Below are 17,805 nucleotides of genomic sequence, written 5' to 3'. Positions count from 1 at the left end.
TGGATACTGAGGGAACTTTGGGTCCACCCACTTCTGCTGGTCCAGCCCTCTGGCAATAGGCGAAAAGATGAGAAGGTCAGGAAAATCATCTTGGCAACTGCCTTAGCAATTCCTGTGCAAATGCCTTGCCATTTGCTTTAAAATAAAAAAGCAGCGCTCCTGGCTCCATGCCCCCATCTGCAGAAGAGGTGGGTCTGGAAGGCAAGTGGCTGCAGGCCCTTCTCAGGCCACACACCTGACCCTCCTCTGATTCTTCTCCACCTGGGCCTGGTGACAGTGTGGACTCACCTGGGGGCAGGCAGCGAGAGGAAATCTGCTCCCCAGGGTCCCTCCGCAGCATCTGCCAGGGGCCACGCTGTGCAGGGGAGAAGCGGAGGAGCGCCAGGGGAGGCTGGGAGAGAGAGAGACTCCCCGGCCTCTGAGGCTGGCCAGCTATGAACTTGTGTGTGCCGACAGTTTTATCGAAGATAAGCTGCTTTCACTTGCTTCCTACCGCCCACAGACCCTCTTGGAGTGGCCGTGACAGAGACCACTTGACCTGCAAAGGCCAGAACATCCGCCGTCCAGCCTCTGACAGACACAGTTCACAGACCCCTGGTCCAGGAGACACAAACCAGTCCCAACATAGTAACGGCACCAACACCAGCAGAGAGCAAGGAAGACCGGACGGCGAAGCGTGTGAGGAGGCAGCTCTGAGTCCACGCCGGAGCCAGCCAGGGCGAGGGACTCCCCAGCACCCACAGGCAGAGTGGATCATCCTTCACTACTGGACCCCGCAATCCCTTCCCTCCCAATCTTGGCTGGTCAGGGGAGGTGCGTCTTCCATCCCTACGTTTTTTGGGGGAGGGGTATAGCTGCTTTACGATGCTGTGCTAGTTTCTGCCGTACAGTGAATTGAACCAGCTAGGTACACATCTATCTCCTTCCTCTTGGACCTCCCCTACCCCCCCCCCACTCCACCCATCCAGGTCACGACAGAGCACCGAGCTGAGCTCCCTGTGCTATGCAGCAGGTTCCCACTAGCTATCTGTTTTACACGTGGTCGTGTATACGTGTCAATCCCCGTCTCCCAATTCATTCCACCCTCCCCTGCCCCCTACGTTTTTAAATGTAAAAATCTCATTCACCTTTTCACTCTGGCCCTGGGACAGATACCTACCGTTTCTGGGATGGCTGCATTAAAGCTGAAAGTTTATCATCATAAAACTTCTTCATCGCAAATCTGTCGAGGGCCTGGTCAGCACTGGGGAAGCAGAGAGAGAGAGAGAGAGAGAGAGCGGTTTAATTTCATGGCCACGCGGTGGGGGGCAAGACAGGCCCCGAGGCTGTTCTGAGAGGCTGGCACCCACTAAGAGCTCCATTTTGCTACGCATCCTCCCCGACCTCATCTCCCTCAAGAAGACGTTCAGGGCCAAGGGGAAGCCGGGCTTGCAGGGTCTGAGGTTCCCCCTGAAACAGCAGCACCCAAGCCTAGGATGTGGTACTTTCCCTGCTGCATGCACAGCTGGCAGGAGAGTCACCTGCCTGCCATTTCTCACAGTTGGGCACAGGCCTGGTGTCCTAGCTATCCAAATAACTATCTAAAATAATAACTTTGTCTAAATAAGGGGCTGGAGCTGCACAAAAATAAGGGTCACTTAAGCACTGACTATTTAACATACTGAGTGTATATGTTTTTTAGAGTAAAAACGTATAGTTACATACTCACCTATACATTTTTTTTTTAATGTGGACCATTTTCCTAAGTCTTAGTTAAATTTGTTACAATATTGCTTCTATTTTATGCTTTGGTTCTTTGGCTGTGAGGCATGTGGGATCTTAGCTCCACAACCAGGGACTGAACCCGCACCCCTTCTTTGGAAGGTGAAGTCTTAACCACTGGGCCGCCAGGGAAGTCCCTCACCTACACCTTTTTTTTTTTAATCTTTTTTAAAAATATTTATTTATTTATTTATTTATTTATTTATTTGGTTGCACCGGGTCTTAGTTGTGGCATGCAAACTCTCAGTTGCAGTATGCATGTGGGATCTAGTTCCCTGACCAGGGCTGGAACCTGGGCCCCCTGCATTGGGAGCTCAGAGTCTTAACCACTGCACCACCAGGGAAGTCTCTGGAATTCATTTGTTTTATTAAATGCTGATAATGCATTTTGGTTAATGTTTATGTTCAGCATTAATATTGGAATCAGTATTCGTAATACGAGCAACGATTCTATCTTTATGAACTCTTATCTTCCTGGTGCTGGTATCAGAATGTTCTTCCTACTTTACTTCGCAACTTGAAGTGTCTCTTTTGATCTGGACACACTTTGTGACAAGGGCCTTAAAAAGTCTGCTCCCTACGATGGCTCTACTTCTGAGAATAACATCTAAGAGAAAAACAGCAGAAATGATCAAAGATGTATTGAGGAGCATTTGTTATCACGGCATGCATTAGCATACAAGATCATTAGAAGGAAGCAACTGAAATTCTGAAGAAACGCTGCAAACAACCTGGGTAGGCAATATTGGTAAATGCTAAAACACATAAAATTCCCTCATCGAGCGGAAAACTACTACAGCCACTAACATGATGCCAGGGAAGGCATGAAGGAAAAAGTGTTAATTTAGAAAAGCAGGTTACAAAAATCTCGGTGATGTCCCTTCATTTTAGTGAAGAGCACTTAATACTGTTACCCCCACTAGTACCAGCAGCATTAACAGCAGCTAACACCAGCACTGATGCTTTCCAAGTGCCTTACACACAACAATACATTAAACTGTCACAAAACCCTGTGAGGCACGGCCATCATCCCCGTTTCCCAGGTGAGGACCCTGAGGCTTAGAGCCTCTCATGTGAATTGCCTGACACGTGCAGCTGGGACACACTTCGATTATTCAGAAAAAGTGGTGCATTTAGAGAGCGTGTCAGTGATAAATGAAGCTCAGTCTCCAAGCTTTCCAAAAATGCCAGGACTGCCCATGGCGCATGGAACTCTGGTTCCAGACAGAGCTGCGCTGTTGTGGACAGAAATGTGAGGTGGCCTCTGTCCAGGGTCCGGCCAGGTGAAATCTGCTCTCTGACCAAGTGTCTTTGGCTTTGCAGAGGGCTGTGACGTGACCGGGAGTCTCAGTCTGTCTGGCACACACACAAATACTCATTATCACCAAGAAAGGATCTGATTTTCGCTGGGGGGTTGGGTTTCCTGCCTGGCAGGCATGGGCTCCCCAATTTGTTTCCAGAGAAAACATTTGGAAAGTCAAATTTCACTCCTTAATGCTAGAAAGGAAAAGGTCTATCGGCTGATATGAATAGGCTTGTATTTCCTCAGAACGGAGTAGTTCACGCTTCACAAAGCGGCCATTGAACAGAGAGGACCAACGCAGATACAAAACCCATGAAGAATGATGTTTCTGAACTGGACCTCAGTGTGAGTGGAGACGTGTGCTCGGAAAGCGCACCTGGGTCCCGCCGTGTGCCCAGCGCCACGAGGGCGGGCACGTGGCCAGTGCCTCACTCACTGGCCTCGCAGTGCCTGTGGTCCCGGTGGACAGGACGGGCCTCCTGTTGGTGGCACCCACACGGGCACCTCCTGAGAAGCGGACCAGAGCAGGCTTCCTGCTCACGGGCCGTCAGATGGTGATGGCTTAAGTCCACCACGCCTCAGGCTCCTCATCTGGGAAGTGGAAGCCATGACTGCTCCCTCCTGGATGACCTGGGAGGACTGAGCGAGCAAAAGGATATATGCAAGGTATCTCCCAGAGGCTCAATGCATGCAAGCTATGGCGGCCGCGGCCACAGCCGTGCGCATAATTTGAGGTACCCAGTGAGACAGTACTGCTCTTGCTCCACTAACACTAACGTTTGTCCCTGTCGTTCTTGTCAGAGAATGACAGTGCACTCACTTTATCTTTGATGTCTCCGTGAAGTCTTCAGTGTGAATCACATATAGCTGCACACCTACAAAAATATGTTTCTCCCGAGTGTAAACCCTTAGCTGCAGCTAGGTTTCTGGGCACCAGGAATACGTGCCTCGGCCTCCAGGTCAGCTCCCGGGCTGACCGCCTCCCACCAACCCAGGCTTAGAGCATCCCAATGCCCACAGCAGCAAGGACGCTTCCCTCCTACCTGGCTGAGACATTGGTGAAATGCATGTAAGATGATATGACCACGCCGATGCGTCCCTTTCCACCCTGCAGGAGACGGAAGAGAGGTCATTAGAACAGGAAAACACTCCTTCATTCACAGGATGACAAAGAGCCTGCTTTGGACAGGAGGCCAGCGTCACCCTCCTCTGGTCCCTGTCCTGGCAGCACCCAACTCAGCAGAGAACACACATGGGGGGTGCTGATGGCAGGAGCAGGTGCTACCCGGGGAATCTGAGGACGCCATCGAGGGCAGGTCTGCACAGAGGCGGCCAGTCGGCTCCTCATTGCCCAGTGAGGCTGGAAAAAACTGTGTCGGGCGGCAGCAATTAGCATGACTTAATCATCCAGGTAAGACAGACCCGAACACCCCGCGCACAGGCTGAGGGCTTTGAGGGCTGCACGCAGAACACAGGGAAGTCCAGAGCAGCAGGACCACAGATCCCAGGGTGCTGCCAGCATCACAACATCACTGGCACCACCTACCCAGCCCTGCCCTGTCACACACAGGGGACCCCCGTCCGAGGCAGCATTATGGAAGATGCATCACTCAGTCCATGGTCACAGACGCACAGGCAGGACAAGGCAGCCCAGGGGGACCAGACCAGCATCACCATCAGGAGAAGGTGTCTGGAAGCACCACAGCCCCATGACTGGAACCAAGGACCGCCACCTTCTGAAACATACTGCCATGACCCAGAACGGCGAGCAGCAAACCACAGCCCACCAGCCACTTCTGCCCACCACCGGGTTGCTGAGGCAAGAGGTGTCTCAACATTTGTAAACAGTGGAAGAAAAATCAAAAGAATAATATTTCAATGACACATGAAAATCATATGAAGTTCAAATGTCAGTGTTCATAAACAAAAAGTTTGGGGACTTCCCTGGTGGTGCAGTGGTTAAGAATCCGCCTGCCAATGCAAGAGACACAGGTTTGATCCCTGGTCTGGGAAGATCCCACATGCCGTGGAGCAACTAAGCTTGTATGCTACCAGTACTGAAGCCCTTGTGCCTAGAGCCCGTGCTCCGCAACAAGAGAAGCCACTGCCTTGAGAAGCCTGTGCACCGCAACGAAGAGTAGCCCCCACTCACCACAACTAGAGAAAGCCTGCACGCAGCAACAAAGACCCAACGCAGCCAAAAATAAATAAATAAATAATAAATCTAAAAAAAAAGTTTGATTGGGACACAGCCACGTCTGTTTGTTTAGGTGCAACAGGGGCTACTTCTACATGGCAGTGGCAGGTAGGAGCAGACTGGGGCCCCCAAACCTTGAAAGCCCTGTCTGGGTCTTTCCAGAAGAGTCAGCCGCCCCTGATCTAGAATCACGTGGGCCACAATGGCTGGGTCAACAACATGCAGACCCTAAGTCTATTCTTGAAAAGAAACGATGGAGAAAATTCAGGTCAGAATTCTTGTGTGTCTGTCACCCAGGACCTTTCTCCTGTCTCGTGAACACCCAGGACGTGCCTTACAGAAACTCAGTGCAGACACACAGTCGGTCCTTCCCTGCTGAACCCTGCACCTGAAGCCATAACTGCACAGCTACTGGTATGTTTCTTACATAAGTTAACCTGCAGGGAACAACACCTCCGACACGTCAGGCACGCAGGGTGGCTTCACCACCACCATCTCCAGTGCTGCTCGTTAGGGACAGGAAGTCTTTAAGCACAAGCAACATTCTTTAGGACTTGAACAGCTTTTGTCTGTTCTTCACAAAAATCAGAATCGCTGACTACACAAGTCCCAGTGAGTATCCTCCACCAGCTCAAGACTAAACCACGTGGAGGGGGTGAAACCATCCAGAAGAACCACAGGCTATTGTGTGGGCGGGTGAGGGGGGACTTGGGGACAAACACACACAAACACCACCCTTTGTATCCAGCAGGGAGACTGGGGTCTCACAGTCTGGCCTAGTCTGCCCTCCCCAGGCCAAGACAGCATTCCTGGCACTTGTGGCAGCAAGAGCACATTCTGCAAGGCTGGCAGGTTTTGGGGAAAGTCAGCAATCTCACCCCCGCAGCAACTATGATGAACTTCCCTTAATGTCAACATCCGTAAATTCAAATTACAAGAGGGCCTCTCTCTCATGGCATGTCTTCTAGATCATCTCAGACAGGGTTCATAGGCCACCAGAATTAGGGCAAGAGATGAGCAAGCTGTTTCCAAAAAGTTTCAACATGTTCCCGGTTAATCCCACTTACAAGACTTTTCCCACGAGGCAAGCGTATTTTGGGAAAAGGAAGTGTTTTAGAGAACTCTATGCGGTAAGTTCATCACTTGTGACCCAGATATTGTAAATAATATTATAATGTATTTCATTAAAAAAAGTGAACTGAAATGGAAGGCACGGTGAAGGGGTGCGTCTCAAGGTCCAGGGACCCGAATCCTCTGGAGACACAGCTGGCAGCATGTCTGGATGAACCGGGTGGGCATTTCTCCCCAGGGTCAGGCACTGCAGCCGCTCCGGAGGGGTTAGGGAATGCTGCCACAGGCCTGTGAAAGGATCTTAGGCCACAATGGCCCATCAGCTTTGTCCTCACTGTGTCAAAATCATCAGGCCAAGCCCAATGAAAAATAGTTTGTTGTAATTGACAAGAATTGTTTGTTTGTTTTTTAATAAAAGAGTCTCTTTCTTTGCTTGCTCTTAAGTTTGCACCAAAACACAAATGCAGAGAGAAGGTCCTTAATATAACACAATCCTTGAATAAAAGCTCTGGTTAACTTAATTTAGTAAGAGAACTAATGGGACTCCTTGGCTGTCTGTGGGAGAATGTAATCGAGTCAGATGCGAGAATAAGCAATGAAAGCAGAGAGCAGCAAATGCCTTGTGAGCACCAGTGGCTTCTCCTCCAGGCCGAGTGACCATCAAAGTCAGCTGCCGTCTACCCTCCTCATTCTATGGGCAGATCTCAGTGCCCTTGCAGGAAACTCACATGGAAAGTCTGATAATTCAAAAGGAAGGTTCTTTTACACTAAGGTCCATAATGCAAACCAGTTTTTGTGCAGCTTTTGAGTATGAAAAGTCTGAAGGAAGAAGCACTCCAAGGTGGAAATGTCTATTTTTTCGAGATGTCCTGATGATCCTAAGAATTTGGTGTAAAATATACAGAGCAGGGAACAGCCCCCTTCTTCTGAGACGGAGACCCACCCACCGCACCCTGCCCCTTCTCAAAGCAATCCTCCCACACGTTGCATGCGCTCAAGGTATCTGGGGGAACGGATCAGATTTGAGGAATCCAGGGTAGTGCAGAAAGACGCTACAAAAAGTCCAAAGCAGTTGAGAAATTGGAGACATAAGAGGAGAGGCAGGTTCCAGGAGATGCAAAGCAGGTCTGGGCAGCCAGGATGATGCGCTGCTGTCCCCACAGCCAGCTCCAGTCACCCTGCAAGGGTGGACATGTCACATCCCCTTTGGGCTGGCCTGCTTGGAAAGGACCATACGACTGCTGCAAGCAGCAACCTACCCACAATCTCAAGCCAATCAACTAGCATAACTCAGGCAGCACAGAGTCCAATGTCGTGCATCTTAATAGCCCCCCTCGCTTTTTAAAAAGGGCTTTCCATGAAAAACAAAAATGCATAAAAATGAAAGGATTCGCTCCCAGGGGTCCCCCACCTTAGCTTCACCATGTGCAGCTATGCTCTCAGGGACCTCAATCCTATACATTCAGAAGTCAGGCTCTGGGAGGCTGGAGGACTCTTTTTTTTTTTTTTTCCCCCTTAGAATAAGTATGAAAACCTAACCACAAATCCCTAAAGAAGCTGGAAGTGAAAAGGTGGTCCCCAGGGCCCCCGAGCAGGCACTCACCCTGCAGTGAATGACGACCACGTGCTGGGGGTCACTGTTGAGCCAGGCCTCCTGCGCCTTGCAGATGGTGCACACCTTGTCCAGGGGCGGCGCATGCAGCTCGGGCCAGCCCACGTCCAGAATCTGCAGGGAGAGAGAGGAGGCTTTCTGGTGTCCATCTCCAGAAGCCCCATGAAGCCATCTCATGATGGTCTTTTTTTAATTTACCACAATATTTCATCATAAAGAACAACGCTGCATGTACCTTTTCTAAAACTTAGTGGGAACTGTGCCTCCTTTGCTGGAAAGAAAAACATAAAGGATTATGTTTTCCCCATGAGACATCCACTCCTGGGTCTTATCTGCTTTTCTGCAGCTGGAATGACAATTCTAGAAAGGGTTTTCGGGAGCTGCTAATGGTGCGTGGCTCATGGAGAGAGGCCCAGGCCTGGCAAGATCTGAAACAGGAGTTCTTGGCTGGAGCTGCTGCCAAAATTCCTCCCTTCAGACTAAAATCGCAGTTTGGGAAAATGCTTCGAGCCATTCTTCCACACAAGGGGCAGATAACTTCTCTCGGGAGGGAGATGTCTATCACACGTGATGCTCCTCAAAGGAGAGGAATGTGCCCAGGAGGGAGGGAGGAAGGCCTTCAAACCACGGTTACAATTCAGGAACAAAGAAAGTCATCATCACGTGATAAGGAACCTGGCAGGTCTGTGCACAAAGAAAAGAAACTTTGAGCCACGGGACACACATTCCCAGCTCTAAACCTGCGGGCCATGCAGTGTTGTTATTTTTGCTTTCCATTTTCTTTTTTAAGGAGGAGGGGAAGGCAGAGCTCTGTCTTATTATAAAAGCAATAGAAATTGTGTAAAATGATGGAAAAATTCAGAAAACTGCTGGAAGCAGGGAAAGGCACACACCCCTTCCGTCACCCAGAGTAAAGGCTATAACATTCTGGTGAATCCCTTACATTCTTTTTCTGTGTACGTCTAGCATAGTTGAAATACTATTACACATAAATTCTATATTCTGCCCTTGTTAACTAGCATTAAAACAGGCAATTCACCGTGTTACTATTCTTTTTATCCTAATGGCTGCAAAATATTCCAATATGTGAACTATAATATGCATACATATCTCATATATACCATAACTTACACGTATGCAATCTTAAACATTTCCCCCTAAATCTTTGCTATTAAAAAGAATAATGGATGGAGGGGGAGTGTGTGGCTGTACAGAGGTGGCAGGAGGGAGACCTTTGAGGTGAAAATGTTCTGGATTTGATTGCGGTGGAGGTGACACAAATCTACACAGAATGAGATGGCAGAGAACCACACACACACACACACACACACACACACACACACACACACACACACACAGCTGCTGCTGCTGCATGGAAACCCAGTGGACGTTGCACGCAGTCTGTGGATTGTACCAATGTCAACTTCCGGCATTAATATTTCACTATAAGTTACGCAAGACGGGGAAGACTGGGTCAGCAGTATGTGGGATCTCCCTAAATTATTTTTGTGATTTCCTGTGAAGTTATAACCATTTCAAACTAAAAAATTTTAATTAAAAAGAAAATAAGTCATGGATATGAACCGTTCCTAATACCCCTCATTCAGTCATATTCCACTTGCTACAAACCCTTTCTGCACGGGCAGGATAAGCATCAGGGACATTTAACAAAATTCAAAACATAAAGGGCTGAGATCCGTACCTTTGGGTTAAGCTTTGTAAGGTCATATCTCTTTTCCGAAAGGTTCAACACCTACAAAGGGGAAATAAGAGGCTATTAGACTAATCACTGTCCTCAGAGATCAAAGAGGATACAACTGCATTCTCACAGGCTATTTGCATTCTAGATATAGAGGATTATAAAAGATTGAAGTGTACAGATATGTAATTGTCACGGAATGAAAAACAAACCCAATAAACACATAATAAGGACAGCATACAGATCCTGTGGGACTGGCCTCAGCCCCAGAAAACATTGGCTTCCTGGGAGGAAGGAGGTGCAAGGAGGATGGCCCTGGGCCTGCAGGGGGCCTGGCCTTCAGGGAGCCCAGGCCCTGATACCCAGAGCCAGCTCAGAGCCCCATGCTGCACGCACGACGGAGCAGAGCTGTTGGTGGAAACCGACCACACTTCGAGGAAAGAACAAATAAGGACAACGCTGGAGCAGGCGGGGCTCCGTGTCCTTCTCTCCTCAGGGATGGACGCTGAGGAGAGCTGAGAGGGGGGTGCTCCTGGGATGGGGGTCCACAGTTCCTTTACCCCAGAACAAGCTGCCTCCCACACCTCTGGTCCGTGGGCCCCGTGAGAACCTTCCCGAGAGGGCTGATGCCTGTGGCCTGACAAGACAGTGTGGCCAGGGAGGTGTTCTGCCTCCACGTGCAGCGGTCAGAGCACACAGTTCAGATGTGCACAGGGGGAGAGATGAGCTCACCCCCGACTTCCTGAGCCAGGATCCATGGAAGACACATGTGTGTCTTTTCAAAAAGATCCTTGTCCCCAAACGAGGTGAGGACTCAGCCTCGCCATGTTGCCGTGGGGACTCTGGCGTTGACGAGGCCCCACAGGTGTGAAGGGAAGACCAGCCCCCAGATCCCAGTCCTCAGGCCCGTGCCTCCCAGGGTGGACAGCGAGGAGGGAGGAGGTGTGGAGGGCTCCCCTCCTGGGCCAGGTGTCAGGGCAGGCAGCTCTGTGGGCAAGGACGGGGGGCATGACCTCAGGGGCCGGACCCCCCCTTCCCTGCCTGTCGCCAGGCCACGCTGAGGGCAGGCGTCAGCAGGAACGCCGCTGGCCAGCAGGGGCTGCTGGAAGCCACTCCGGAGGTCACCTCCCTCTGCGCTGCCTCCGGGGCCACCTGCCCCCCCGGCTCGTTAGTCATCGGAGGAGACAGGTAAGGATGACAATAACTGCCTTGTCGGTTTAGGGTAAAGATTAGCTGCCTCATGGAGATAAGGAGGTCTTACGGGGCAGCTCTGCAGAGGTGCGAGGAGCTGTCCTTTGACTCAAACTGTGGAAGATGGAGCCCCAGGGCCACCCTGCAGGCCCGGCACCGCGGGAACACACAAGGGCAAGTGGAGAAGGAGGACGTTCAGGAAGACTCTGGTCTTCTGCGTTTGGCCTCAAATGTGGGCTCCGTCCGACAACCTCACGCGTGTCTGAAACGGAGCTGGGGCAGATGCTGGCTTCCCGACGCCCAGCCTCCGTCCCCTGATTTACCTCAGCAGGAGGGAAAAGAATGAGGCCCGAGACCGAGGATGCCAAGCCCAGCAGCGGGGGAGGAAGCTGGGGGCCCTCAAGGCGCATGTGGGCCACAAGCCGGGGGCACTGCGCTTCCCAGAGGAGCCCGGACGCTCCAGAGCACGGCAGGCGCACCGCAGGGCCGCCTCTGGGGGGGCGAGGCCTCCGCCCCAGCACCTGTGAACCGGGATCCCAACAGCCCTGGGCTGCGGAGGGACAGGCTCCTCAGTCCCCACACATGGGCGCCTTCGTCAAGTTTCAGCAAACTCAGTGTCCCCCAAGGTCCCCACCTTCGGGGTCCCCTCGCCACGCTCACGCTCATTCCCCGCTCACCAAGTAGTTGTCGCCGTGCTTGGACCGCAGCATGCGCGTCACCTCCTGCAGGTTGTGCAGGTATGACTCCTCGGAGCAGCCCGTGGGGAAGGACACGGCAATGATGCGCTCGGTGATGTAGGTGAGGTCCAGCTCGCGGCCGTCCTCCATGGTGGGGCTCAGCCCTACAGGCCTGGGAGACATGCAGGCAGCAGTCAGGAAAGGGGCCAAGTGCCAGGACAAGGGAAGCGCAGGGACATTCGCTCACTGTTCACACTCGGACCTGATTACAGGCATCTGGGAATTTACTGCGTCCCATCACAGGAGGGCACGCATCTCAGTTTCCTTACCTGGGGCACTGCAGGCTACAAGCAGGGAACACACAGAGGAAAAGAGGCTTGTGGCAGGGCTGAAGGCCTGATGGAAAGCCTGAAGAGAGAGGACCTCAGTGGGTGGCTGTGGGTTCAGAGAGCCTGGACCTGGGAGGAAGGAGACTTCCTTGCTCCGGGTATCAGGTCAGGAGTAGGTGGCAGGGAAGAAGCCCACTAGACAGGGAAGACAGAGCAGAGGCCGAGACTGGGAGACATCTGCAAGTGACTAGTCATGTCTGCATATAGCATCCTGGGGCAGGTGTGGAGGGCCCACAGGCCTAGGGAGGAGGCTGGCCTGCCCTGCAGAGGGGATGAGCTGGGACAGAATCTCAGCAGCTGGGAGGCAAGAGCTAGCATCTCTGAGAAGGGCTGTGCACGGGCTCTGGTGAGACTACACCTGGGTTAACGCAGGGCGTGCGGATAAGCGCAGGCATCAGGTGTGGGACGGTGGGTCTGGAGGAAAGAAAAACGCCAAGCAATGAAGCCAGCAGAGGGGATGACCTAGTGAGGGCTGCTGCTGTGGGGAGAGCCTGGAGCCTGGTGCGCCCAGGATAATGCTTCCTGCACGTAGCATCCAGGCTCTGCTTCCCTCACCACTAGGACTGTGCTGTGGGGACCACGGTCCCCAGAGCCCCACCCAGGAGAGGTCCCTGAGGCTGCGGGTGGTGTCAGGGATGGGAGATAAAAGACCCAGGGGAGAGGTCATGGGGTCAACCCCAAGACAGTGACAGCCCACAAGGCAGCCACGGAGGGGTGCACGTCAGCTACGGGAGGGCAGTTTTAGTCCATCAAATTCCCCACCACCAGCTTTAGGGGTTTGTAGTTGCTGTTTGTTTACTACTCCTATTACATGTGCTTCTCTCCTAATTATGAAAAAATTAAAAAATATACTAAATGGTTTTAACAAACTTCCAGGTACCCAATCATCCAACTTCAAAACTGACACAGCCGTGTCCATTCTCCCTGCTACCTCCTCCCTCATTTTGAATGCTTTGAAGAAAGCCCAAATATTATGTCATTTCACTTATAAGTATTTTTGTATTTATTTCTAAAAGACAGAGATGTTTTTAGAAACATCTACAATGCCATTATCACACCTAAAAGAAACAATATCTTCAAATATCCGAAATCATAAATTCATTTTTTAAATTGGTTTATTCAAATTCAATCACCAAGATTTTTTTCTCTACCTTATACACGAAACATGAATGTAAAAGAGTTTTGTTTACTTTAAAAAAATCAAAGAACATTTTTTGACACTGGTATTAAAAAATAAAGAGCTCATTCCATGTAATTAGAGTCAATTCTGAAACTCCCCCCAATGTTACATTTCACAATCAAAACACAGCTACACAATTATTTATTGAATGTTTCCACAACCAGAGTTTCTAATACTGGGAGATTACATCCAGAAGGAGGCATAACCATGGTATTCATCACCTTTGAGCATTTAAACACTAAGATTACTACGGACCAGGCTTCTTCAGTGAAATGCGACCCAAGGCCAGAGGCACACGAAGGAGCTTCCATGATAGACACTCACCTGGATGGTTTGTCACAGCACAGAGAAGCGGGTGGTGAGGACGTCTACAAATGACAAAACAAGGGTCATTCTCAAGTCTCCTGTCCTGCCAGACCGCACCTTGCAAACCCCACCAAGAAGGAAGGATGGCAGCCGTTCCGCAGTTTAATTATAAATGGTAAGTCAGACCCTGTGACCACTGGCTCACCTTATCGCCTGGGAGGGTCACCAGCTTATCAGGTCATTGGCCCTAAAACTCCAGATCCCAAGAGACACAGTTCCATTAAGCAACAGCAGGGCGGGTTCCCAGGAGGGCCGGCATGACAACCCCTGGCCAGGGCAAGGTAAGCAGCCCCGGCCCACGTAAACACTCATCCTGCTTGTCCCGGTATACAGGAGGCACTTAATCAACGTTGGCCATTATGACTATACTATACTGGCTTGGCCAAAAGGTTCGTTCGGGTTTTTCTGTAACATCCTACGGAAACACCCAAACAGACTTCTTGGCCAACCCAATATTTACTTGAAAGAACCAGCTAATGACTTTGAGAGAATTCTCAATTTTTTTCCACTCTTCTTTTTTAAAACGCTTATCCAACAGGGGGAAAAAAACTTTAGGTTTTAATTACTTTACAGTTTACATAACCCTTTCGTGTGGGGGGGGGGGGGGGTGGAGGGTAAGGGTTATGTTATGCCCTAAGGCTATATAGACACTATTTCAGCAGATGCATCCAGCAACTTTGTGAGTCGGAATTACCCCCACATTTCAGAAGTGGGGAAAGGCTCAGAGAGGTGTGAGGTCTTCTTGAAGATGGCAGAGGGGGAGAACCCAGACGTCCCCGTCTCAGCTCCCCTAAGGCCTTCCTCTCAGGAGGCTCCTTTCTCTGCTACCTCCTGTGAGCTCCTCCCTGCCCACTGCGTCTCCTGGACACCGAGCTGTGGACCAGCCTGGGATACACTCTGGGCAGAGGTGACATTGGGGTGACCATTCAGCAGGCTAGAGGCGGCCAGGGTGGACAGAGCCCCGGCACTCCCTTCTGCTCCCGCCTATCCTGGTCCTCAGGAACCCTTCTCAGACAGGACCTGACACCCGTCCCCGGCCTGCTATCCCACCTGGGCACCTGGCTCACCTTGGCTCCCATAGTGTGAAACAAAGGGACGGAGAATGAATACCCAGGTTATTTCGGGCATCACTGAGATAGACGTTTTCCTGAAATCACACAACGTGCGGCCAACCCAACCCCAACCCACAGAGGTCATGATCTCGCCCCAGTCACTGCACGGCAGCTGCAGGGGCCTGAGAGCACCCCCCTGCCACCATGGCCAGGTCACAGGCCCTGACCACTGCCCACAGGGCCATCCAGCCTGTCCTTCCTCCCAAGGACCTCATCTCCCTTAGGACTCGACTACCAGTCTTGGCAGATCATCAAAATCCCAGATGAGCTGGTTTGAAGCGAGTTTTAAGCTAACCAGGTGACTCCAATCATCCCCGTGTCTGAGAACCACTGTCTCCAGCAGGAGGCACACAGCACCGTGTGATGTTCCTTTAGTTCATGCAGGGTTTTCCATCTTGTTTTATTCTGTGAGTGTGTATAAGGAATGCACACAATACATCTGCAATGTGGCACATATACGTAATTTACAAATAAATGAACATAATGTTTTGCATTCTGTTACACTCCATTTACAATTAAGCATAAGTAGGTCTCGGCCCTGGGGGTGAGTACTCAAAGCTGTCTGGAGTCCACTGCTTTCAACTATCAACCAGCAAAAAGGGATTGGTTCTATCTTCTGATATTTACAAACTTCTCTGCATTTTCCCTAAGAAGCTGCAAACTCTGGTCAGCAGGTTGTGCAAACGAATGTGTCAAAGCAAAGCAGGAGAGAAGACAATACCCTGAAGGGAGGGAAGGCCGTGGGGGCCCTGCGGTCCAGCCTCACCTGCCGATAGCCAAGCACTGACATGACCAGGCCAAGCTGCCTGCCACCGGGCCACCCCCACCTCGCTGCTTAGCTGGAGAGGGGACGTCCCCTGTCATTCCTGACACACAGAAGCTGAGTTTCAAGGAGGCACACAGAGATACCTCCAAAAGCCCCCATCTTTCCAAACTCTCTCCTAGTTTGGCTTGAAGGTCCAAGAGAACCGTTTTAGTCTTGCTCTGCAGTTTCCCCAGAATTAGCACACAAGCACAAGACACCTCCTGCTCCAGAAGGCACAGAGCCGGGTAGCTTCTGGGCCTCAGGAAATGCCAGGCCCCAGGAGGGCAGTAAGGTTGGGCCTGGAGGGACAGAACCCACACGCCCTGCAGCAGCCTCAAGGCCTAGCAGCTTCACAGAAGGTCCGAGCCAGCCCTCACCCCCAGCAAGTCCTGAGCTCCACCTCCCTTTGCATGATGGATGTAAGATAGATAGATGATAAATACATAGCTAGATGGTAGACAGGTGATAGATAAATAGGTTGGATAGGTGATAGCGACATGATAGATAGATACATAGATACATAGGTAGTTAAGAGAGAGAGATAATGATAGATGCATACACACACATGCACATGAAAGATAACTAAACACACACATACTTACATACAAGCAATACAATCAGAAGGCCAGGCCTCGGCCTACCCTCCCAGCATTCCTCGGTTTCACCTGCACACTGAGCTGTGTCCCCAGCCAACTTAGACTGAAGTAACACACACCGACTTAGGACAATCTGACACCATCTGTAAGTGTACGTTTGTCAATAAACATCGAACCTCCTTGAAGGCAGGCCCTCTGTGCCTTCCCAGCACCAGCACCCATCACCTAACTGGATGACAGGGGCTGGAACCGCCACATACCAACTGTCCACCCCAGCCTGCTGGCGAGGCTCCCAGCCATCGCTCAGGTGAGGAGCTCACAGGGAGGAGGGCACAGCCTCAGCCCAGCATGGAGGTGGGCTGAGGGACATCCCGTGAAGGGGATGCGACTCAGGGGGGCGTGGCCAGTGCTAAGGCCCTGCACTAGGACTGTCTGCATCTCGGGGACCAGTGAGGAAACCAGTGCTGCCACAACAGGTGCAGGAGGGAAAGAGGGAGGAGGGGATCTCTAGGATGAAGAAGGGAGGCCCACCAGCCGGTCCACGGCCTCTGAGAGGCTGGAGAGAACGCCTCCTGCCTTCCTTCCTCACCGTCCTGCCCCTGCACCCCACAGCAGCCAGCCATGCCTGGGGCGACACGGCCTGGGTCCATTGACCGTGCAGCGCCTCCCCCCCTCCCCAGGGGGGTTCACGATGGAAGGCAGCAGCGTCCCACCGGCACCGTCCTGTAAGAGGCCACAGGTGACTGAGGTCAGGAAGCGGATCCACTCACGATCAGCAACCTGGTTCCCAGCAGGAACCCCAGTACACAGATGCGACTATCCTCACTTCACAGCTTGGGAAAACGCATTCAGAAGGACTATTAGGTGTGTAGAATCACACAGCGAAGATGCAGTAGCAACTGCTGACACCAAAACTCTGGACTGTTTTGATTGCTCAGCCCCTGACGGTCCACAGCCCATGCTGCCCAGCCTGTCCCTGCGTCAGACTGCAACCAGTGAAGTTAGAGAAGTTTTTCCTGGGGCAGCTAGTCTAGCCCTAAGCCTAGGAGGATAGAGAAACCATAAGCAAGTCACCATTTCTAAGCCAGTTTCTAAGATTTGATGTGCATGAAATTCTGCAACAGGGGAAACTTCATTCTGCGGCTGTATCTGGAACCAAGCAGATGATGCGCAGGGGATGGGACCCCGGATACACTAGATAGAAGCCCCTTAGCTGCCCGGAGAGCTCTGCCGTGAGCAGCTGAGGAGGGACCCGCCCCAGGCCCACGGGATGGGGCCCGACCGTGCCCAGACTCCGCGATTGTCAGGGAGGTGACATGTGATGTCTCTGTGAATCCCTTCTTGGTAGCAGAGGCTTTACTCTCGGGGCTAAAAAGCCAAAGTCTCCCTTTATTGCCACCGTACCTTTCATGCCTTAAGAATAACTGAGAACCAACTTACTAAAGTTTCTTGCAGACGGCCCCTTGCTCATGAGAAACCCTGCACCCTGACCGTGTAGATGTCTAAGGAAACCTCTCTACTTGGAGACCTCAGGCCCCCAGATCTGTGCTGCAAACTCCTTTTCTCTTGTAGTTTTGCAAGAAGAGAGCTGCCCGCCTGCCTTCCTGGGGACCTTCGGAGGCTGAGGGCTGCAGGCCTCCACCGTTCTCCGCGGCCCAGCGCCAGCATCCCAGGTGATAGCAGCCCAGGCACCTCCCGTGCTCCTCCTGGTCTCCAGGGTGATGCAGCACCGTCCCCACCCGCCTCCGCCCTGCCCAGCCTCCTTCACCCGTGTCCCCTTTGGCACGTGCTTCTCACAGCTCGCAGCTTCTAAAGGTACTAAAGAAAGAAGGGAAAAGGGAAGAGA

At 51.7% G+C, this 17,805-nt stretch overlaps 1 protein-coding gene across 3 annotated transcripts in view; it reads right to left on the bottom strand.

Annotated features, from left to right (window-relative positions):
• TNS3 (tensin 3) overlaps positions 1-17,805 on the bottom strand; it is a 246,418-nt gene that overhangs the window by 129,154 nt on the left and 99,459 nt on the right. For all 3 annotated transcript variants that reach the window (XM_057731401.1, XM_057731399.1, XM_057731400.1), the window contains 6 exons: positions 13,405-13,448; positions 11,512-11,683; positions 9,647-9,697; positions 7,936-8,058; positions 4,108-4,172; positions 1,160-1,243 (listed from right to left, as the gene is read on the bottom strand). In XM_057731401.1, coding sequence (XP_057587384.1) covers positions 1,160-1,243; positions 4,108-4,172; positions 7,936-8,058; positions 9,647-9,697; positions 11,512-11,661 — 473 coding nt within the window. In that variant the 5' untranslated portion in view covers positions 11,662-11,683; positions 13,405-13,448. The remainder of the gene's footprint in view (positions 1-1,159; positions 1,244-4,107; positions 4,173-7,935; positions 8,059-9,646; positions 9,698-11,511; positions 11,684-13,404; positions 13,449-17,805) is intronic.

This window comes from Hippopotamus amphibius, chromosome 4, assembly GCF_030028045.1.
Source record: "Hippopotamus amphibius kiboko isolate mHipAmp2 chromosome 4, mHipAmp2.hap2, whole genome shotgun sequence".
NCBI lineage: Eukaryota > Metazoa > Chordata > Mammalia > Artiodactyla > Hippopotamidae > Hippopotamus > Hippopotamus amphibius.
Note: the sequence above shows the minus strand (reverse complement) of the source record. Positions and strands in the feature narration are given on the sequence as shown.